The sequence below is a fragment of the Mya arenaria genome, chromosome 3, assembly GCF_026914265.1.
Source record: "Mya arenaria isolate MELC-2E11 chromosome 3, ASM2691426v1".
Classification (NCBI taxonomy): domain Eukaryota; kingdom Metazoa; phylum Mollusca; class Bivalvia; order Myida; family Myidae; genus Mya; species Mya arenaria.
The window spans coordinates 76,160,338-76,185,057 of NC_069124.1; the positions used below are offsets into that span (position 1 = coordinate 76,160,338).

At 37.7% G+C, this 24,720-nt stretch overlaps 3 protein-coding genes across 6 annotated transcripts; 1 reads left to right on the top strand and 2 right to left on the bottom strand.

Moving 5' to 3' along the window:
* The first annotated feature begins 398 nt into the window (after positions 1-398).
* LOC128227470 (uncharacterized) lies at positions 399-13,446 on the top strand. Of its 3 annotated transcripts, none has more exons than XM_052938042.1 (6): positions 399-857; positions 1,179-1,412; positions 2,702-2,863; positions 5,013-5,057; positions 11,551-11,887; positions 12,965-13,446. In XM_052938042.1, the coding sequence occupies exons 2-6, from the start codon at positions 1,236-1,238 to the stop codon at positions 13,138-13,140; spliced, it is 897 nt and encodes a 298-aa protein (XP_052794002.1). In that variant the 5' UTR covers positions 399-857; positions 1,179-1,235; the 3' UTR covers positions 13,141-13,446. The 3 variants fall into 3 exon arrangements, with proteins under 3 accessions (XP_052794002.1, XP_052794001.1, XP_052794003.1); XM_052938041.1 differs by having other exon boundaries at positions 401-857; positions 2,699-2,863; positions 12,965-13,429; XM_052938043.1 differs by lacking the exon at positions 5,013-5,057 and having other exon boundaries at positions 402-857; positions 2,699-2,863; positions 12,965-13,419.
* Positions 13,447-13,558: 112 nt separating this feature from the next.
* Positions 13,559-19,089, bottom strand: LOC128227468 (early endosome antigen 1-like). Of its 2 annotated transcripts, XM_052938039.1 has the most exons (10): positions 18,667-19,089; positions 16,309-16,391; positions 15,949-16,094; positions 15,789-15,804; positions 15,427-15,540; positions 15,102-15,183; positions 14,844-14,974; positions 14,562-14,701; positions 14,104-14,160; positions 13,559-13,779 (listed from the first exon to the last, which is right to left on the bottom strand). In XM_052938039.1, the coding sequence occupies exons 1-10, from the start codon at positions 18,684-18,686 to the stop codon at positions 13,645-13,647; spliced, it is 924 nt and encodes a 307-aa protein (XP_052793999.1). In that variant the 5' UTR covers positions 18,687-19,089; the 3' UTR covers positions 13,559-13,644. The 2 variants fall into 2 exon arrangements, with proteins under 2 accessions (XP_052793999.1, XP_052794000.1); XM_052938040.1 differs by lacking the exon at positions 14,562-14,701.
* A 132-nt stretch (positions 19,090-19,221) lies between these two features.
* On the bottom strand, positions 19,222-24,709 carry LOC128227471 (uncharacterized). Its single transcript, XM_052938045.1, has 6 exons — positions 24,643-24,709; positions 22,045-23,353; positions 21,682-21,797; positions 20,802-20,948; positions 20,258-20,424; positions 19,222-19,979 (listed from the first exon to the last, which is right to left on the bottom strand). The coding sequence occupies exons 2-6, from the start codon at positions 22,152-22,154 to the stop codon at positions 19,767-19,769; spliced, it is 753 nt and encodes a 250-aa protein (XP_052794005.1). The 5' UTR covers positions 22,155-23,353; positions 24,643-24,709; the 3' UTR covers positions 19,222-19,766.
* Positions 24,710-24,720: the final 11 nt, after the last annotated feature.

The window sequence follows — 24,720 nt, forward strand, 5'->3', positions numbered from 1 at the left end:
AACTGTAATTGATTGTGATTTAACCTTGTAATACATAAACAGCTACAGGTTCATACCTCTGTGAGCTTTCTATCTTGTAATTTTCTAAACGATTTCACTAATTTGTCACATTGAAGTTGTTATCTTGCAATCGTTTTGTATTGAAACAATACGGCTTTGTTACGTCTGTAACTAAATGACAAGCATTGTTAAGTATAAAGCTAGCTTCGTTCTTACCAAATACTCTTTTGTGGCATAGCAAAAAAATATTTTTATTCAATTGATAAGCCATGAACTAAACTTGCCCTTGAAAATCTCTTATTTAGTATGGTTTTGAAATTATAATGGATCTTGAACCAAATAATGGTATAATTTTCAATTACAGCATGATAATATTTAAGATCGCATATCTGTTTTGAAGTTCATTAAAATACCTTATTTTAATTTTGCCAGCTTATTTTGGTATCGATTTCACTGTTAATTGTATTTCTACAATGGAATTAAATTAGCCGGCTAAGACGATCGGTTTTCTAATAATGTGTGTTTGCCAAGTAGATTAACATCTAAGCCGCGCACACCAACCGATCTCGTACGCGTAAGGTTGGGAATAGTATCTTGTCAGTATATGTTTCAATTTATCAAACTGGTAAATGGTCATCACTCCATGGTGTCACCATTTTAAGAAATTGAGCGGAAATCGAATAAAGCTAGAACAAAGTCCAGTTACGTTTAGAACGTTGGTGAGCGTTGTGTAGTTGTGGGATTGGTTTTACCAAGGATTACACCACACCGGCACCATTCCGACCACGGGGACACCGGAACATCTCCTGGCGTACAAGTCGAAACTCTCCGATGACCAGTTTGCATCGCTTTTAAAGGTACGTGCACATATGGTTCTTTTTCCGTTATACGGAAACAAAGTATAGCTATAATTTTTGGCGCTATATTATTTTATATTTTGGCTGGTGTTTTCTGATTGTTTTTCAAATAGCTTTCTTCACTTAATAAACTAAAACACAAAATAATCAACCCGTATGTGTACTATAGTGCATTCCAATGTGTTGATTGTTGTAAAAGAACATTTTAACTTGTTAATGTAACAAGTATATTGACAATTCAGTGGAACCGCTCCATTTATTTTCAGTTGTACATGTATTTCTTTCAGTAAAACTGTTTATCATTGTATTTCCTCATTTAAGGCGTACCGTCGTGCTTATGAGGGGCATGTCGGGAAGGGACTCCATGGCGCACACGGGATGATTACATCACAGGAGCCTTCCCCAAGCCCGCCGCATCTGCAGGGGCCCCTGCCAGCCATGCAGCCGCGCAACCGAAATCGTCCCTCCTACGTCCAGAGATGGAAGGTGCTGCGCGACCGGAACAAAAACTTGCCGAAGCTGGACTTCGCTGCAAAGGCGACCGGGGTGACGAAGGTGGGCACCCTTAACTTTCTGTCAAACTGCATGCCATATGCAATATATTTTAGACCTGAGTTATGTTTAGTATTCTCAAAAATATGTTGAACCGTTTCATATATTTATATAAATCGGCTAGGTTGGACAATTATTACGTCAAATACAATAAGACTGCAATATTTGAAGAAAAAAAAAGATCAACAACGGCTCAAGTTCATGATAACTTATGTTCAAATTTAATGTTTTTAAGTCGGTCTACGTGTCAAAATGTATATCATTGTAGCCTTTAGATATTATAGTATTAGCACGATTGTGATATAACAAAATGAAAACTAAGGTGCCTGACCGTTTAACCTGTTAAGTAGTCCAAGTTTAGATCAATTGAAAACAGCATTTATTTTAGACCGTCAGAATATTTGCTTACTGTAACTGCGTTCGATTGGGATTAGCCTTGTTACGCCGTGTTTTGGTAGCGACTAGTGTGGTGGTCACACCCATAACACGTAACACGCTACACATTACAAAGGGTGTGTTGAAATAACACAACACCAGTAATAAAAAAAACTCACACATCATCATCATCATCATCATCGTGCTAACTGATCTTCATCATAATGATGATGATAAAAATAATAACGTTTTCAAAACTACCAAAATATGTTCCATTGCACAATCAATAGTAAATATGTAACCAAAACTCGTCGCTACAATAATACAGAAAAGTTGTCTTAATCAAACCTATATCATATTTGGTAGAAAGGTAGACAACGCGAATAAAATGTCAATGAAACGCTATATTGTAAAAAAACGGTCGTGCCATTGGCGATAATATTTATTGCATTAGCTGAATGAGTATTGCTTGTTGATTACTACTCCGTAAAATAAATTTAAAATGATACATATAAGTTAATGCTGATTGTATTTTTGTTTCTTAATATAAACTGAGATTGGATGTGAAATGGTCTTTCGAGTCACATAAAACTTGTTTGTAATATTTTTTTATTGTTGGTATCATTTTAACATGTCCTTGCTCTACACATTTACGATATCAAATGATACCAAAAAAATATTGGGTCAAAAGTCATCCAAAGTATCGGATGCCTTTAAAAGCAGTTAAGATTCTAAGTCATGGGACCCCAATACTTGAGCGAGTCGGTGTTAAACTCTCCAATATCATTCATATGCCACTTGAAAAATAATCGCAACCTTCTTTAGACTTGCGGTTTGCAACTTATAAATATATTGTACAATATTCAAAATTTAAGTCCTACCAATTCGAAATCACATTTATACCCTACCCACAGAAGATTCAGGGAATGGATCAGCTAGGTCGGTCTTTGACATATGACTCAATGAAGCTGCCGTCCATCTCCACGTGCAGTGTCGTCACTGGCGTCTCCGGCAAGTCTGTACACTCGGATGGCTACCGCAAGCCCAGTGACAGCTGGGACAAAAAATCAACTTTCATGGTAAGGCCTGGGACATGTTCCACCTTTTTAAGTATTTTATTTATGCCTCCACATTCCTTTTTCGCAAAACTGGAATACGGTGGTTTGTTATATACGGCTTGTGCTTAAAAAATACGAAGAAATGGACTTGTCTAGCAGCCTTTTGTAATGTACACAAGTATATAGTCAGACCTTTGTTGCTATCAAAGCTACTTTACGGATAATTGAAATAATTCAATTTATTTCAGAACTCGCATATAGTTTCTATTAAAATTGATACATAGAATGGTAATTGTTACCAAATTAAGGTAACTCGCTGCTCAGAAATCTAGCCGTTTAAGGGGTGTTGAAATCTTGATATGCATAAAAAATAGTATTGTTTTTTTTCTGGATAAAGTGTACTTTCAGAAAAAGCAATATAATTCACTTACCTATGCTTCTGTTTTAGACTATATTATAACAATTAACCAGTAATGAAACAATGCCCCTGTTATGGGGCTCGACTCTACGAACGGCAGTTCATTAGCAGGCTGCTTTACCAACTGAGCTTACATATCAATTCGTTACTCTTACCTTTAACGACAACTGCTGTGTTGTTGTTGTTTTCTGGCCAATTTTGGACCCAACATTGAAGAAAAAAAGGAAAAATAAATATTTTTAGGAATTAAACCCAAGTATATATTATAAGTCTTGTGCGGATGGATCCATGTTTTGTGAGGAAGGATCAGTGATTTTATAAGTATAATATTGAAGAAAAAAATGTTTATTTACTTTCTCAGTCTTATTTATTTCATTGTAGTCAATTTCTACGAAATATCGACAAATTAAGTCAAAACTATGCTTCTTTTCATCCCGATGATTTAAATTGCAATGTTCAACCATTGAAGACTGCAATGATACTAGGTATTTGACACGTGTAATTAGCTCATTTGGTAACATATCTAAGGTTTAGAGTTCGAGCCCCATATCAGGCGCATTTGTTAACAGATTTACTGTTAAAACATGAAAGCTTAGTTGTATTTTGATGAGCTACTCCAACAATTAATCAAAAACTGTGACACTGGAAAGTGAATAATACTGCTTTCAGAGAAAGGCACAGCATATGTCATGAGGAATTATTTAGAATATCATGAACTCTTTTTCAGATGTATGTATTTTTTCGTAAGCAAATATATTTTTGAGAACTATATTTGATTGATGTATACTTTCTTCGAAAATATACCAAATATGATAAAACTTCAAGTAGAATTCTAATATTGAGTAGTAATACCATATTAAGTGCAAATAGTTGTACGCATTATTGAATATGCGATTTTTGGAACACAATCAAGGGAAACCAATCTGTCAAAAACTAAAACTATTTTCCCGCATTAAAAATCATCAATATTTATGATTGTACACAACTATTTGCGCAACTATTAAGAAAAAACAACAACATTTTTTTCTATATTTTGTTGGCTGCTACATAATATAACATGTATATGAAAACTCCCTTACCATGTATATGATCAGATGTTTTGCAGGTGAAAATATATTGTTTTCACTAATTATTTTGTTCTGTATTTACATATTCTGGAAAACACGGGTATTTCACTTCCCTTAAACACGAACATATTGAAATAAAAGCCTTGCAAAACGTTTTTATGACCATCACAGATCAACCACTCTTCCGCAACTAAATTGTTTATTAGCGCATAAGATCTACCTGAAGTTCATAAAAAAATAAAATTGAATATCATTTAGCTCAGCTATGTCTAAAATACTATAATAACAATTTGTGATATAAGAATCAGATGTAAACAGACTTATTATGTTATTATATTTTTCCGGTCGTTCATAGAGACATATCAGTGAAATCAATTTGATATTTTTCACTGTTTTAAATTAAAAACTTTTAATATTTAAGGCCGCTCTCGGTTCCAAATGAAACGTCCGCGCGTTCAGGGTTGGGATACAATTTCAGCGACGTCTTTTCCGAAATGGAAATGACGTTACGTGCGCATAATTGGTGCGTTTTTTCTAAGAAAGTGTAATTAAATTACTAAAGTCTAAGATGGCAATATATTTTACCCCGTGAACACCAAAAGTGAATATTTCACATTTATTCTCCATTTATTTACTCGTTTGTAAACATAGTTGGCCACGTTCGGTAATTATTTTTTCGTCACAGGTTTCCCTGCATTTTGAAAGATGGAGATATAATAGCTCCCATCAGGTAGATATGCCCACCGTGCATGTTGTTTAGTACAGATGGCGTCATGATATACATTATTAAAGTATTTAGTGTATTGCTTACAAAAGTGTTGAGTGCCAAGAGATATGTTTCTAACTTTCTAGCATAAATATAATGAACTACAAAAAGTATGAAAGCGATTTGAATACTTATGTCGTTTTACGCACGGACAATCTGGACTATAATCTAATCAAGCATGTGCCGTGTAGTAAGAATGATATCTGTCTTTTTTATCGACCCTGTCGTAGGAATGAGACCTGTCGTTGTCGAAAGAATGAGACCTGACGTAAACATAAGCCATGTCGTTGTCGTAAGAATGAGACCTGGCGTAAACATAAACGTTAGCATAGACCCTGTCGTAAGAATGCGACCTTTCTTTATCGTAAGAATCAGACCTGTCGTTAACATGAGCACTGTCGTAAGAATAAGACCTGTCGTTAACATGAGCCATGTCGTTGTCGCAAGAATAAGACCTGACGTAGGCATGGGCCCTGTCTTAAGAAAGCGTCCTGTCGTTATCGACGTCAGCATGGACACTCTCGTTAGAATGAGTAGCATGGGGACTGTCGTAAGGATGAGACCTGACGTTAGCATGGGCTGTCGTAAGAATGCGACCTTTCTTTATCGTAAGAATAAGACCTGTCGTTAATATGAGCACTGTCGTAAGAATAAGACCTGACGTGAGCATAGACCCTGTCGTAAGAATGCCACCTTTCTTTATCGTAAGAATAAGACCAGTCGTTAACATGTGCCATGTTGTTGTCGCAAGAATGAGACCTGACGTTAGCATGGGCCCTGTCTCAAGAAAGCGACCTGACGTTATCGTAAGAATTAGACCTGACGTCAGCATGGGTACTGTCGTAAGAATGAGAACTGACGTTAGCATGGGCACTGTCGCATGAATGAGACCTGACGTTAGTATAGACACTGTCGTAAGAATGAGACCTAACGTTAGCATGGGCACTGTCGTAAGAATGATACCTGACGTTAGAATGGGCACTGTCGTAAGAATGAGACCTGACGTTAGCATGGACACTGTCGAACGAATGAGACATGACGTCAGCATGGGCACTGTCGCATGAATGAGACCTGTCGTTAGCATGGGAACTGTCGTCAGCATGGGTACTGTCGTACGAATGAGACCTGACGTTAGAATGGGCACTGTCGTAAGAATGAGACCTGACGTTAGCATGGACACTGTTGCATGAATGAGACCTGTCGTTAGCATGGGAACTGTCGTAAGAATGAGACCTGACGTAAGCATGGTCACTGTCGCATGAATGAGACCTGACGTTAGCATGGGAACTGTCGTACGAATGAGACCTGACGTTAGCATGGGCACTGTCGCATGAATGAGACCTGTCGTTAGCATGGGGGCTGTCATAAGAATGAGACATGACGTTAGTATGGACACTGTCGAAAGAATGAGACCTGACATCAGCATGGGCAATGTCGTAAGAATGAGACCTGACGTTAGCACGGACACTGTCGTAAGAATGAGACCTGACGTTAGCATGGGTACTGTCGTAAGAATGAGACCTGACGTTAGAATGGGCATTGTCGTACGAATGAGACCTGACGTTAGAATGTGCACTGTCGTAAGAATGAGACCTGACGTTAGCATGGGCACTGTCGTAAGAATAAGACCTGACGTCAGCATGGACACTGTCGTACGAATTAGACCGGACGTTACCACGGACACTGTCGTTAGAATGATACCTGACGTTAGCACGGACACTGTCGTAAGAATGAGACATGACGTTAGCATGGACACTGTCGTACGAATGAGACCTGACGTAAGCATGGACACTGTCATATGATTGAGACCTGACGTTAGCATGGACACTGTCGTAAGAATGAGACTTGACGTTAGCATTGACACTGTCGTACGAATGAGACCTGACGTTAGCATGGGCACTGTCGTGAGAATAAGACCACACGTTAGCTTGGGAACTGTCGTACGAACGAGACCTGGCGTCAGCATTGACACTGTCGTACGGATGAGACCTAACGTTAGCATTGACACTGTCGTACGAATGAGACCTGACGTTAGCATAGACCCTGTCGTACGAATAAGACCTGACGTTAGCATGGACACTGTCGTAAGAATGAGACCTGACGTCAGCATGGACACTGTCGTAAGAATGAGACCTGACGTCAGCATGGACACTGCCGTATGAATGAGACCTGACGTTAGCATGGATACTGTCGTACGAATGAGACCTGACGTTAGCATAGACCCTGTCGTACGAATAAGACCTGACGTTAGCATGGACACTGTCGTAAGAATGAGACCTGACGTCAGCATGGACACTGCCGTATGAATGAGACCTGACGTTAGCATGGGCACTGTCGTACGAATGATACCTGACGTAAGCATGGACACTATCGTAAGAATGAGACCTTTCTTTATCGTAAGAATAAGACCTGTCGTTAATATGAGCACTGTCGTAAGAATAAGACCTGACGTGAGCATAGACCCTGTCGTAAGAATGCCACCTTTCTTTATCGTAAGAATAAGACCAGTCGTTAACATGTGCCATGTTGTTGTCGCAAGAATGAGACCTGACGTTAGCATGGGCCCTGTCTCAAGAAAGCGACCTGACGTTATCGTAAGAATTAGACCTGACGTCAGCATGGGTACTGTCGTAAGAATGAGAACTGACGTTAGCATGGGCACTGTCGCATGAATGAGACCTGACGTTAGTATAGACACTGTCGTAAGAATGAGACCTAACGTTAGCATGGGCACTGTCGTAAGAATGATACCTGACGTTAGAATGGGCACTGTCGTAAGAATGAGACCTGACGTTAGCATGGACACTGTCGAACGAATGAGACATGACGTCAGCATGGGCACTGTCGCATGAATGAGACCTGTCGTTAGCATGGGAACTGTCGTCAGCATGGGTACTGTCGTACGAATGAGACCTGACGTTAGAATGGGCACTGTCGTAAGAATGAGACCTGACGTTAGCATGGACACTGTTGCATGAATGAGACCTGTCGTTAGCATGGGAACTGTCGTAAGAATGAGACCTGACGTAAGCATGGTCACTGTCGCATGAATGAGACCTGACGTTAGCATGGGAACTGTCGTACGAATGAGACCTGACGTTAGCATGGGCACTGTCGCATGAATGAGACCTGTCGTTAGCATGGGGGCTGTCATAAGAATGAGACATGACGTTAGTATGGACACTGTCGAAAGAATGAGACCTGACATCAGCATGGGCAATGTCGTAAGAATGAGACCTGACGTTAGCACGGACACTGTCGTAAGAATGAGACCTGACGTTAGCATGGGTACTGTCGTAAGAATGAGACCTGACGTTAGAATGGGCATTGTCGTACGAATGAGACCTGACGTTAGAATGTGCACTGTCGTAAGAATGAGACCTGACGTTAGCATGGGCACTGTCGTAAGAATAAGACCTGACGTCAGCATGGACACTGTCGTACGAATTAGACCGGACGTTACCACGGACACTGTCGTTAGAATGATACCTGACGTTAGCACGGACACTGTCGTAAGAATGAGACATGACGTTAGCATGGACACTGTCGTACGAATGAGACCTGACGTAAGCATGGACACTGTCATATGATTGAGACCTGACGTTAGCATGGACACTGTCGTAAGAATGAGACTTGACGTTAGCATTGACACTGTCGTACGAATGAGACCTTACTTTAGCATGGGCACTGTCGTGAGAATAAGACCACACGTTAGCTTGGGAACTGTCGTACGAACGAGACCTGGCGTCAGCATTGACACTGTCGTACGGATGAGACCTAACGTTAGCATTGACACTGTCGTACGAATGAGACCTGACGTTAGCATAGACCCTGTCGTACGAATAAGACCTGACGTTAGCATGGACACTGTCGTAAGAATGAGACCTGACGTCAGCATGGACACTGTCGTAAGAATGAGACCTGACGTCAGCATGGACACTGCCGTATGAATGAGACCTGACGTTAGCATGGATACTGTCGTACGAATAAGACCTGACGTTAGCATGGACACTGTCGTAAGAATGAGACCTGACGTTAGCATGGACACTGTCGTAAGAATGAGACCTGACGTCAGCATGGACACTGCCGTATGAATGAGACCTGACGTTAGCATGGGCACTGTCGTACGAATGATACCTGACGTAAGCATGGACACTATCGTAAGAATGAGACCTGGCGTTAGCATGTTAAATGAAATCCTTGATCCTACAAAATTTTGATATCATGCCCCATTATTGAATCTGAATATGCAAAATGAAAGTGCATCTTTGAAGCATGAGTCATGCTAGCTAGCAGAAAGAGAACTTATCTATATAAGTATGTGTAAAAAGAAATATCATGGCGCTGTCAAAGTCCAAAAGGTAGATGTATCAGCGGTGCTGGGTTTTGTTGAAATAATAGTACATGTACATGTTTGTAGTAAAAACTTCATACCATATACATGTATAATAACTTACACTATAAGCTATTATTAAGTGTAAATTATTATATATCTAGCGTCCATCTCATCTCCAGTAATTTTAACGTTTCAAAAGTAATACAAGTGTATTCGACTGTTTGTTGTGTATAAAAATTACTGCATAAAGTCATGACCCTACCCCGATCAGTTAGTCGTAGTCTTCGCATTATATGTAACCTCTATCCTATCTTTAACTTATGACTTTTGGGACTACTTTTTAGCTCGACTTTTCGAAGAATAGGTGGGCTATACTACTCGCCCCAGCGTCAGCGTCAGCGTCCTGTTAAAGTTTTAGGGCAAGCTGGGATTTTCACTTATAAGTCCAATACCCTACATTCAACTGACTTAATACTTCACGCTGTTGTTCAGGGCCATCACATGATGAGGTTAGATAACTCCATATTATTCTTTACATAGATGATGGCCCCTGATTGACTATGGAACTTAGGTTAAAGTTTTAGGGCAATTTGGAATATTTATTAATAACTTCTATATCCTTTGTTCAATTGACTTAATACTTCACCCAGTTGTTCAGGACCATCACACAATGAGGTTACATAACTCCATATTATCCTAAATACAAGTTATGGCCCCTGATTGACTTAGGTTAAAGTTTTAGGGCAAGTTGGGATTTTCACTTAAAACTCCAATACCATTCATTTAATTGACTAAATACTTCACACAGATGTTCAGAGCCATCATATGATGAGGTTAGATAACTCCATATTATCTTTTATACAAATTATGGCCCCTGATTGACTATGGAACTTAGGTTAAAGTTTTAGGACAGGTTGGGATATTGTTTAATAACTTCTATACCCTTCATTCAATTGACTTAATACTTCACACAATTGTTCAGGACCATCACCCAATGAGGTTACATAACTCCGTATCCTTAATACAAGTTATGACCCCTGATTGACTTAGGTTAAAGTTTTAGGCAAGTAAAAGGTAAGGGCAAGTTGGGATTTTAATAAAAAAAACTTCTATACCGCTCATTAAATGCACTAAATAAAATTCAAAATTATTTACGACCATCTTACAACAAGAAACATAACTCCGTTTTAAGCCTAAATACAAATTATGGCCCTTGATTTTTTTTCTTTAATTTCCTTTGAAAGGCATATTTGTATATTCTTAACCACATTTTCATAATGGGAAATCAAGTTATTTGTATGACTTGCGTCATTGTTTTGGCAGGCTGGTGGCAGGGCGCATCAAAGTCACCTTATGTATCGAATAATTTTAGTTAGGTTTGACATAAAGAGACCAAACTTGGTATTATTACATCGTTATTGTATTCTAAGTCAAAGCGGCGTAGTCGAGCGCGCTGTCTTACGACGGCTCTTGTAGGGAGTATTTAGCACACTGCATTATCACTTTGTTTTGGTGTTATAGAAGTTCTGCATGTTTTGATTTTAAGAGTAAAAAACTAGAAATTATAACTTACGCCTAAAATGATTGCAAGGAATGCGCGGTGATGGAACTTGGTAAAATCACTCGAACAATGAGATGGAATGCGCAGACATGGAACTTGGTAACATCACACAAACAATGAGCTGGAACGCACGGTAATGAAACTTTATAAAATCACACGAACAATAAGCTGGAATGCACGATGATGGAACTTGGTAATATCACATGAACAAGAAGAATAACATTTTCGGAGGCTTGCAAGAGAAGTCGTATCGATGTAAATTTTAAATATACAAGTCTTAACAATGTGAAATAAAAGTATGTGTAGAAACAGTTTGTCATTTTTAGGAATGTACATAGTTAATTATGACAAATATTTGCACTTTTACATGTCAATGATTTTGCAGTTCAAGGTTTTTTTGTAATAAAATGAGATGTCTTTGGAGTATTACAATTTTGAGATATTTTACTACAACTGTTAATAGCTTAACATGATAAATTCACAATAATACTATACATGTAAGAAGAGTAATATTAATAATCAAGTAATGGAAAGTAGATGTATGCATGAAATGATTTCAGGACTTGGCCAGCGGCTCGTACCCGGATCTGACGTCACGTTCTGAACTTCCTGAACTCATTAATACTTCAAAAGAAGCGCAGACGGAGGCGAGCGTTACAGCCGATGAGAAAAAAACTGACACACATGCACACAGATATGAGAACATTACGTACAAGAAACAGTTGTTAATGCGTCGACGGACGAAATTCTCTGAGAACGATGTTCAGAAACGCAAGGAGAAAGCAATACTTGCTCAGGCCGAGGACCACTTAAAACAGACTATTGAGAAGGAACTTTCCTTTGTGAAAAACAAACAAGCGTTAGTTAAACGACAACTCAGGAGAAAAGAACATAAAAGTGAGTTTCAATTATTACAGCAATCTGGCATATACCAGATAGACCTCAGTAATGTCCGGAACGAGATACCTCCGGTAACTCACGTGCCACACCCTCCGCGCGGGCAGAGCACGAGCGCGCGTAGCTACCGCGGCAAGCAACATGAACTTCTTGCTAGGGAGAGTGGGCTGAGGGACAGCGCTTCCGGTAACATAAAGGGACGGGTGTCACGGCAAAAATGGCGCGATAACTGCGACTGTCTGCGTTGTAGCATGATTCGCAGACAGTATCACGAAGGGGATTTGGATGCGTACAAAAACTGGGGCACCTATCCGTGTATGAAATTAGGAAAATTTAGGCCTGAAAGTGACTATGATAGTGACTAGGTTTTTTCCTAGTGTTTTAGAGCATTTCATCTTTCGATATCCCTGAATGGTGCTATTCACAGCGTTTGGCGTTGTTTACGTGTTACGTGTTTACAACCAATGTCTTTTATATTCGGCACGCATTGCTGAAATTCTGGAAATCAATAAGCCATGCAGTTGTTCAGCTTTGGTCTAAAGAGTCAAGACTTGAAATGTTTAACTTGCTATAAACTCTCGTACAATCCTACCGTTCTGATAAGACTAATAAGGGCATTAAATGAGTATGTCTTTATCTTTTTTTTGCAAATTCCACGAGTTTTAATTTATCGTCCTTTTCGACGCTGGTTTCTTATGTTAGCTTAGCTGTTCAGTAACTACCATGCGGATAAATTAAAACTCTGTTCACTTATACCACACGTTAGTTATTGAACGTTGTCCTTGACAACAGGGTACAAAACCGTCACCCATTACCCTCGTGATTGAAATGAAAGCGCTCGTGTATAATTTTAATAAATCGGATAGTGTGAGCGTGACTATTACTTATATGCATACGTTCGAACTCGTTAGACGTACTGTTTCTATGCTTTCATCTTCAATTTGGTAACACGAAAAAATAGATCATGTGCGCGCAAAATAAGACTTAAACTCATATGGAAATATTGTAGACCGCACCGTTGGAAGTACATTGTGAATGACTTTATTGAGATGAGTATCATATTTGGTGTATTTTCAGCGCATGCTGACGGCATCCCCAAGTCCCCGTCATCCTCCACTGTTGTCACGGACACCGTCACGTGCACGCCTGATGACGTCACTCTGTCGTCCCCGCGCACGCTCTCCAAATCTTCTCCCTCGCACGTGGAATCTAACCTGCCCTCTGTTACATCGGAACTAGCTATCACCATTTAACCATTGACATAATTATACGCTAACAAGTTATTAACTGTTGAACCTTTAACATGTGTGAATGTGACACCTTAACAATGAATCTGTGAATAAAATAGCATGCAGACTATTTTCCTTCTTTTCGACTATATACATTTTTCTGAAGGAGAATGTAATGAATTTCAGTGCAGTTACTCTTATGGAATGTCATCAATACATTTACATATTAATTTATATCCGTTAAATTTTCATATATAACAAGGGCTTTTTTAAAAAAACTACTACTATATATTTCTTGTGTTAAATTTGCTAGTAATATGTTAATTATTTATCATCTTATTTATATTATAAGTGCTTTATCATAAGAGCTTTTATTTTATATTATAAGAGCTTTTATTCAACATTGATACCTCTTGCATTACATTTCCTAGCATTATGTTATTTCTCATTATCGTATTACACAATAAACGTTTTCACCATGAACGTCTTGCCAGTTCTTGTATCAATGCATATAAAAACAACTCAAGCCTATGGTGCCAGTTTCCTGCGGGCGTTCTCAATGTTGTCGCGAAGTTTCTGGTTCTGCGCCTCCCGTTGCACATTCTTTTGCCGGACTTCTGCCACCTGCTTCCGGAGACGGGTCAGCTGAGCGCAGTTTCGCTTCTGACATAGGACAATAAAGAGTTTAGAGTTTATTTCAGAATATAATAGGCAATACGCCCGTGCGTACACAGTCAATAAAATACGTTTATGTTTATAACATAGATAAATAAATGGTCAATAGTAACGTTACGTTCTCTCGTACCTTTGAGTTACAACAGCAGTAAAAAGTGAAGTAGAATACTTCTTGTTGTACGTTGACTTGACTAAACGTACTACATAAGTTGTGTATTGTTGTTTTATGTTGAATGCTGATATCAACGTCTTAAATTAAATGAAGCTTAATTATCTGCTTATTAATTGAACTTTAGAAGCAAATCCTGTTACCTCCAATACTTTCATCGTCTGGGCTGCCTGCTTCTGTTTGTTTTTCTCCTCCGAAATCTATATGAAAAATAAACTAAATACTAAGCACCCGTCTTATCACGGAATGTATCGTGCGATCACCAGAGGACATGAACGCTTGTTGCTCAAGGAGCATAACTCAAAAGGTATTATAGCCAGAGCGATGTTTTGAGGGTTGCCAACTTTATATACTGTCTACGCATTATCGTCCCAGGTAACTGTCAACACATTTTTGGACGCCAACGGCCACGACAACGCCACATATGCCGACTGCCACACCAAGCCTTCGACAATACAAAGTATTTGATTGAATGAAGTGATCTTAACGGCTCAACGGGTTACCGTTGTTTTTCCACTCATGAACACAAAATTACTATTTAGATAAAGTTATTTGCATGCATTATGAGTAACAATAAATGTGGACAAAGAAATTGAGCTACACTCTGCAGAAAGTGGTTGGTCTCGGTGCCGGTGTCCCGCAGCTGGTGTTTTAGTGTTTCCGTCTCTGCGCGTAGCTCCATGGCGACTGCGCTTGACATCACTCGCTCCGTCTCCTCCGCGTCGTTCTCAAGACTCGTCTCTGTGTAATATTGATCGTAAAATGGTTGCAAACCCTAGTCCTCAGTAAAAGGGAAATACAGAGGCATCTTCAAATACCCATACAGTAAACAATCTACCTTCCTTGAGAGTAAGGGTTGTTGCAAACTACAATTAAAACGTACTTTGTGCTCTCAACTCTTCTATGGTTTTCTTGACTTCTTGCAGCTCCTTGTGGTCTTCGGAGGTGGTTTTCTCGAACTCCTCCACGTGACGCGCGTGCTCCTCCATCTGCTCGCACCGATCCCGCAACCGCCTAACGGGATAACGAATAGACAAGTAATTTTGAATCATTAATACATTAACCATGTAGGTGCCAATAATCAAAGCTAGTCATTTTACAAAAAATGGCAGCTTAGTCTGACTTCTTTAATACACCGTACCTTATTTCCGAGTCTGAGAGCGCGTCGGCAATCGTTATATTCAGTTGTTGCTGCGCCTTCTCCTCAACTAGCTTCCGGATTTCTGAAATGCATGATGACATCGCCTGCATGGACCCTGTGCCTTCTTAATTGAAGCATATATCAATAAACATTATAAACATTGTATTGCCTGATACATATGAAGGCAGGGAAGCAAAATTATAATTTACCCATGCCATAAATAAACTTTGTAAAACGAAAGGAGCAAATGAACTTTGGTGAATATTGCATAACCTTGAGACAGAATGCATAAAGCAACTTAACATTAAGTCGATCAGAAGACTACCTTCGTCCAGCTGTTTCACTCTCTTCGCCGTGTCTTTTATCCATTCCTCTTTCATGAATATTTTGTTCCTGGCACAGGCAACATCGAATTCCAAATCGGCATTGCGACTTTCCACTGTCGAATGTTTGTACATATTTTTTGTGGAGTTTGTGCACACAATTATGATACTTCAGAGTAGCCCGTAAACATTCAAAGTAGCCAATGTTCATATATTATTAGTATTCATAATATTTAGTATTCATAGTAAATATATTAAAGTGGTGTCTTTTGTTGAGACAAAACACATTAAAAACATAAACGTGCAATCAAACAAACAAAATGCACAAACTTAACATGCATTGAAGAAAGGTTTAAGGCCTTACCTTCTGCTATCTTACTCTGTATGGTATAGATATATATTGAATAAACTTAAAGAAATGAACTGACCAATTGACTGCTACAGCAATCTAAATTATAAACTAGATTCATTGTAATTACATGTAATTATGAAGAGAATGTAACACTGTTAAAAAAATCACCCACCTTCATTGCTTCAAAGAACGCCCTCTGACGGCCAATCTCGTCACTTTGGAGACGCTGCATAGAGAAGACTTCGGAGAAGACGCCTGGCAAATCACTCACCGCCTGCTCTGCCAACCGAGACTCCATTTGCAGCACGCCGACCATATCTGCACATGTGGAGTGGGAAGGTGAAATCCCAAGTATTGACTTTGTTAATGTCAGAACTGTTCAATTTTGAGTTTTCATCCATTTGCTTACGAAACAATAAAATTAAGTAACTAAAATTATCCTTTGGAAAGTGGGTATACAGAACTTAACTTGCCATATAAGCACTGTTCGTTAAAATTATAGATCTTTAAGGTATATAAAATAACACCTTACCAGCGGTACGAATATGAGCATTGGTCTGTTGCTTTTGTTCTTGAGGTGGAATTGGCAAAGCCTGGCGCTTTGGACGCGGAGGACTGAACGTAAGGTGTAATTAATAATATAAAGCTCGCCAATTTACTAAAGTGACTATATTAACTTTCTAGTCTATTAAGAGTTACTCTTTCATTTTTGTGACAAATTGAAACAAAAAAATAAATTCATACGAATACAATTGAACCCCAAGTATAATGTCGTACCCAGCGTTACTGTAGCCTGCACTTAGTAAGAAATGGATACGCTCTTACATTACTTAATAAATGTTTCAAAGAACTGCAGTCTTAATGGATGATAATTAATTGTCGACTCAAAATATAACTTATTCCTGGTCCTAAATCCGGCCACTTTTTAACGTTTTTCCTTTAATTTCTTTCTTTATTTACTACTGATTGCAGGAACGATGACGGCTTCATGGTGCCTTACTTATATCCAGATCCAAAGAAAAAACTACTAAAACACACTAAAAACACATTAAGAAGCCTGGTAATTTAAAGCACCTTTTCTTTCCACAGTACCAGAGGACTGAGCACTTAAAAAATGTGTATTTAAAAAAAACAAAGGAGTAAAAAAAAGAATTAAAAACCATACAGGTTGTAATTCTATCATAATAATAAAAAATTAAGCTATCCAGTCTCCGCAAGTCCGCATAGACAAAATCAGTTTAAGGTGTTTGTTCTGATACCAAACACTGATTTAATGAAAAGTGTATGAATACCTTCGATTGCAACCCTTTAGACGGCACCCCAAATTTCGGAATCATGTATTATTAGTTTAATTAGTTCATCGAATAATTCTATTTTCTGACAAGTTGTTATTGTAATGAATTCATTTAGATATTTTTTTAATTCAAATATTACCTTCTTTGCCTGTCCAGATAGTGTAATTGAGGCTTGCAAAAATGAGCCGGTGGTAGTAAAGACAATTCCTAGATACGCATTTTATTTATAATATCTATAACAATGTTGTCATAGTAAATGTAACTGTCTAAAATTCTGCCATCTCGAAATATGAATACCTTAGTTTTACCTTTATTTCAGCTTAGTTTCCATCTATTGCAGTATTCATATCGCCAGCGTACATCAGTCAGAAGAAATTAAATAATGGTGTATCAATCCCTTTAGGGTCTTGAATTGTATTGTATTGAACTTACTTGTATTGAACACATTTTAAGTCATTGATGTACATTCAAAGAAGAAAAGGCGATAGGCATTAACCTTGACGTACGCATAAACCGCACAAAATAAGTTTGTTTGTTTTTAATTATAGTAATATGATTAATCCACCCATGCAAGGCAAAGATATACAGTACGCATTTTGTTGGCTCTCAGAAATCCTGCTTGCGATTCCATTAAACGGGGTTTATGTTTAAACTTTTGGGCTACTGAGCTTGTTCCTGTAGTTGTTCACAAAAGTTTGTATATATATGTATGTGATAGTACACTGCCCATTGTAAGAGACTTTTATTAATTAAACTTGTAAAATAATTACCTAAAACGCTTGAAAATGTTATTCCCCTGATATTGATAACTTCGTTAACAATCCCTTTTTTGTATTCTGTAAAGTTAATTTCTTTCTTCCGAACAAATTTCTTAAAATAAAAGTTTCCCTTCGCGTGAATATCTATCGTTTCTTGCATTTAAAGTTTCATTAAGAGCTCGTCTGAATAAATGCATACATACAGTACCAGTACCTATTATATTTTCTAATTCAGAAGAAAATGTATTCAAACTGTTTCCACTATCATCACTACATCTACAATTGTCAATATCGTTTTTACAGCATCCATTTGTTTATGCAAGACAAGTTTTTCTGTCTTATCCATGATGGAGTTTTAATAATAGAAATAAGGATGTTGAAGAGGTCTTAAAAGGATGGCCGGAATTGAGTTATCAGCGGGTTTCAGGACGAGGTACAAGTATCGACCATTAAGACTCCATTTCAGTACGATGGCTTCAAATGACGACCCTTTTATACTGATTTGTGTCAAGATCGACTCATTTCTGAGTGAGATAAAATGGAATATCAGGAGTCTAATCAAATATAATTACATAATTACTATAACTACTTGCGTTTCCTATCACATTATGCCTAAGTACGAAAACAATGCATTATGGGTTTTAGTTAAAGTATAAAGATAATGCATCCGAATCGTGTCTTCCGGTTTACTATTCACAGTTATGTATTCATACTGTTAGTTTCAGAGGCATATATTAATTGACTATGTGTAAAATTTATACATCATAAACACAAATATTCTTATATGAAGCACTTTACAAATAATTCCTTAATTTAAAATGCTTCAAACCACGGAACCTTTGAATAGCCAAATCCATCGTCTGATTAGGTAGCACTCAACAATGTTTAACTATACTCACAGTATAGATCTACATCATATGGTTGGTAATCGCATTGGTAAGTTGGGGGAAACTCACACGTAAGAGCTATCAATGGATGTGATAAATTCCCCAACACGCCGGGAGTTGTGTATGTTCCTTAATTGAATTTCCTATGTCTGTGAGAAGGCATCATTTTAGTTAAAGATTTTAAGTTCGACTTCACATATAAATATTATTATAAAGGACTTTATATGATGTTATATCTGTGAAATAAGGCGTGAAATTTTCTTTTTTTAGTTTTTATAGGATAGCAAGTTTTGATTGAGTTGACTGTTAGGTTGACTGATGCTGTACTAATAGCAGAACACCGATGGGTCATATATTGACTATTTAGTATAACATTCAATAGTATTTGTTCAATCAGTGCAAGGATAGTGAAGAGTAAAATACAATACAAAAAAACATGTGGAGTTTTTGAGAGAAGGGACACATAATCAAAAGGCTATAGCTCTAAAAAACACTATACACAAAATAATGTTTCTCATGCAAAGCACTTCTTCACAACACAGTTATGTATTAATACAACAAAATCACACGGAGTTATTGAAAGAAGAAAAAAAAGGTAAAAGAATAATCGAAGGGAAATTACTCTAAAAATACCATAGATTAAATAGTGTTCTCCTTGAACAGCACTTCACCTCAACACACTTAATATGTGTATGATTTTTGAAGACAATACCTCAAAATCATATGGAGTTAATTTAAGGAGAAAAGTAGGCTTGTCCCAATGTCCTTTGAAAGATGAACGGACGGGGCAAGGTACTTCCTATATATATAGCAAATCATTTTGTCATATGAAATACGTACTAAATTATAAACTATATTGCGTGAAACACAAACATTCATTCAATGGTTGACGATAAATGAACAAAACCAACGTTTGTTCGACAAGTCTTTAAATATTCAAACTATTTGAAATAAATAACATTGAGGAAAGACAATATTTCAACTGTATAATAAAACATTCCCGAGAATCGAAACGCATTTACTACAACTGAAATGCAATGAGATCACTATTCAGAATCCGTCCATCTTCCGTCGCTTGTCGTAGTGCAGGTACTGATACGTAGGAGCAGCTTTAGGCCCCTGTGACTCGATGACAGGCTTCATGTCGTCTCTGAAGTCCGCCGACCTCGCCACTCCACCTGCTGACCCTGGCTTAGGTTTCCCACTCGCCGCATGATGGCTATCTTCTCGGGAGACCTCGAGGTTGTCATAGTGGCCACCGACCTGAATAAAGGTTATTAAAGAAGTTTTACCACTTACATGTACTATTTATGTACGTGAGTTACTTTTAGAGATTTTGATTTTAGCGATGTAAACATTTTTTCTTTAAATAACACCAATCCATGGAAGCCGAATTCTTAAAAAGGTGTTAACAAAACTCTTGACAAATTGTTATTCATTTTTTGGGTATGTTGTTTTTATCTGATATTTATATAATTAAGTTACGTTTTAATTTCTTACATCGATTTGTTGTTTTTGTGCCTATAAGTACTTGAACAAACCTTGAGCAGATCCTTGTAGTCGTACTCGCGGACGTCCGGAATAAGAAGAATGGCGGCGGTGATGTTGACCGTGATGGCGAACACTGTTAGGCCGAACGACCAGCTCGGGTAGTGGTACTGTGGTACTTGGGTAACCCATACCGCCATACCGTTGACACCAAAGGTCGCTAAAACGGGGTACACTTATTAATAAATATGACATGCAGAGGCCGTAAGGCCGAAAGGCCAGCTCGGGTAATGTGGCTCATATATAACCCATAACACCGTCTCGGACATGCCAAGGACCGCTGGCTGAAACAAGGTACATTTGACAGGTTATACTCGTGTCGTATATTATATTTTCCAAAGTAGATAAGAAATACGACAATCTTTAGTCCGAACGTCAGGATCGGGTAATAACTCAAGTCGCCATCCCGGGGATACCAAGGGCCGATTGATCAGGGTATATTACTATCGTAATACGCAAGCTTCAATTAACTTGATTTCTTAAAGAAAGTTTATCAGCACATTAGTATATACAAAATATATAAATATGAACGAGTACCTGCGAGGAAGAGCATGGACATGACAGCGATGGCCATTCCCCGAGTGCGGGACCGGATTGAGCCCACGTAGAAAATCAGACACACCATACACACGAGTATCATGATCAGCACGAGAGACTCGAACACGCGAACAACCGTTACTTTAGCTGGACAAATATAATAATGACATATCATCCTTTCGTGACCACTGTGGGCGGAGTTTCGTAAGAAAGACTGGAGTCATGCGTATAAAGCACGAATTACCCCCCACACCCCCACCCCGACGATAATTTTCTTGATAAACGCGAAAATTATAAGAAAGAAATCATGCTTTACCACATAAAATAAAGTAATGAATAAGGCAAATGAAATTATAAAGATTGATTCTTATCTTTCGTGCATTCATGTAGTATGAAAAGATGCATAACTCCATTTAAATCATATCTGCATAATCTCGCTATTTCATTTACACGGGACTAACCGTCCCTGGTAGCGTTGAGTATAAAAGACTCGACACCTGGACGATGAAAATGATTCCCCATGAAGTCAAGTCTATGTGCCTTGATACAGGAGTGTGCTTTGCCGTGGACAACATGCGAACAAAATTTCATTTCAGGCACCATCATGTATGACACAATACCTAGACGATTTTTTTTATTTGATTTAAGCAATGAAATCCATAAAAAATATACAACTTAAGTGAATCTTATGAACATACATCATTGACTTCATTCACTCTATTGGTCAGTTATTAATAACAAGTAATCCAGTTAGCTACATCGTTCTTAGATCCAACGAAGACCAACATTGAATACCAGCCCAGACCTTAAAATGCTATAATTTGTTTCAATACGTTTGTGACATTTGGTCCAATCTCACACAAATCACCAAATTACTTACTGTTGTTGTAAGTAGAGGGAAAGTCTGAGTCTGAGCACGGGTAATTGTGTCCACCTGAACAGTTCGTCATCTTCCACAGACCGATGCCAAAGTTCAGTTTGTCCCTAACTGTGTACCTGTTACATATATACGTATGTGAGATGGGAATTTGTCTCATTTAACATAAACGATTTAAGCTGACATTGCCAGTTGATGACATCCTGCTGGATACGAGCAAATGTAAACTACATACGAGATATCGTTAACAACGCGGCAATATTAATAAGTGATATATACTTATACCAAGAAACATGTAAGCTTCCTTCTCTGCGATTTTACTAGCAATCAAAGTAGCCATACAAGTAAAACATCGCGTAGGCGTACCTAGCCATCCAGTAGTTGGTGCCATATCCGCTGGCGTGAAGCCCCATAGACGCCACGACCATCACAGCCGCCACTTTCGCCCACGTGGACGCTAAACCGCAAAATGGCATCTTAAACCCAAGCCACTAGTTTTGGCGATATCCGACTAACAAATGGTTTAATGTTAACGAAGTACAAAACACATACATTGACTTACTAAGTCAAAGACCCGCTCCTATTTAAGTAGTGCGCTCTCATTTTGTGAATTCAATTTCAAATCGGTCCAACACTTCATTGGTTTCCATTGTCTTTCAAAGAACCGAACAATGTATATTATCTTCGCATTTCAATAAAATAAATCTATACTAAATGTGCCAGGTTACTGAACCCGCGATATCGCTTATTCTCGTGTTCGATGAGAATGAAGGCTTGCACTACATGCAAATATTTGTATAATAACTAATAAAACGTTCTAAACAGGTAAATGTATTAGAATATTTTAATTTAAATGACTGACATATAAAAAGATGCATATTTTTGAAATCTCATAAATCACGCGGAGATTTTTAAAATTATTTAATTCAGTGTAACATATATATGAACATTCTCATTTTATGATAATAAAATATATTATGAACGCTAAATATATTGTCATTGTTACAAACTTGATGTTTTAGCAGTTCTATAGATCCCGTCCACTGTTGAATACCAACGGCTGACCTGTAACTCTCCATTTGTCACTGAGTTAATGTTATGGCTCAGTCGTGGATGGACGCTGGATCGAATCTATGCAACTTGCAGTATTGGTAGTGTGGACATTGATGATATTATCACATTGTCACATAATTCTACCCTGAAATTCACACAAACACGCACACACCCACGCACAGACACACAATCTAGATCAGATGGCGATTGACTTTCATTGCTGAGCAAAGCATTTTCGCAATTTCGTCCTAAAACGATCACTATCTTCATAGCAAAGCTTTTCGCAAGTTTGTAACTCAAGCGGATTCAACTTAGGATCGAATTCCGGTAACCAGATCGGGATGATATTCTCGGAGTTCAAGAGTCCTAGGCTGTTGCATAAGGCCATATGTACGCACATTTCCCACCATTTGCTCGTGATGGCTTCATTTGACAACAACACAAACACGACTCTGCTCATCTTAATACCCTCTGTTGCGCATGCCAGAAAGGTTTTCCCTGGATGCGACTCGTACATCGAAAATTTGTCAGAAGTTAAGCGATTGATGATCTCTCGGGCATACCGGGCATCATTTTCATCATCTTCGTGGTATATGATATGGAAATCAACCGACATGCTTTCCTGTCAAAAGGAACAAGAAAACGTTTTAAATGCTTTTATCTTTTGATAGTTTGTGTTTTACAAATACATTTTATTTTCATGCTTCCGCGTTCACGATTGCAATTACATGATCGACGCCGTGGCCATCCTTTTTACATACATGTACTCCAAAATTCTCATGATAAAATAGTATGGCCTTCAAATGACATTTGCAAAACACCAGCCATCGACATACATACTAATTTACTAAAGCCTCTTCACGAACCATGAATGATAGAAAATATACTGAAATTTGCAGTTGCATGCATATTCATTTTAAAATTAGTTCTTCATTATTAAATTATCTTGTTTTATATACATGAACAGGTTTCATTAAAAACAGGAATAAAAACCCATTTTAGTATATTATTTATTTATTTTTAAGTTTTAGAAATAACATGATTCTTAAATAATTTGAAAGAAAGTCGTTTTGTTTAAGTTCTGGAACATCCTTATTTGGTATGTAAAGGCAAATTTCTCTGATCTGGGATCTTTGGTAAATTAAGGTTAAAATTTAAAGTTAACTTAAACTAAAACTTCACCAATGCAAGAACATTTCTTAAATTTTTAATTTTATTTATTTTTTCTGTAACCCTTTAATTGTTGGATTATTCTTAGTGATGGGGGATTTAAATAGTGCTTATAAAGATTATTCGGAGTGTTGTATGATTTCATGTGGATTAAATCCTTTTGGACATTATTCTTTATTCCATGCTTTTAAATGTTCATAGAACCTTTATAAAACTGTTAGTAAATACAGTTCAGTACTGTACAGTGTATGAAAGAAGAAGAAGAAATAAAATGTATTGTTGTTTTAATTTGTTGCTGGTTCTTTGTTCTTTGTTGTGTTTGTTCATTGTGCAGCGGTCCTACATAGGTTCATCTTTCATTGATGTGATAGTGACTGTGAGTGCGAGTAGTTTTTTCACATGTTTCACTGTGCTTATTTCATTATGACACAATAATTAACTTCATCTGAAATCAACTAATATCGTTTGTAAAGTCCAAATACAAAATATACATTGCTTTTAATCAATTATGCATATGCATGTTGTTATTTTATAAACAGACTAGCCTTAGTTGATCAGAAAGTAAAACCGAAAGTAGAAACACGACATTACAGTTTTGGTTTTGCCACTGACATACAAAAAGCATACTGTATAGGTCCGTGGTTTTGTACTTTTCCCACCAAGCTAATATTTTTTATCCGAAATGAAACCTTCATTTATTTCTAGAAATAACTATAATACTAAGATTACAAATAGTTTTACCTGACAATCGCTTTATTCTCTGTTCACGACACAACTGTCTTCTTTCCGTTAATTTATCTTTTTGGTAAATTGTAGTCC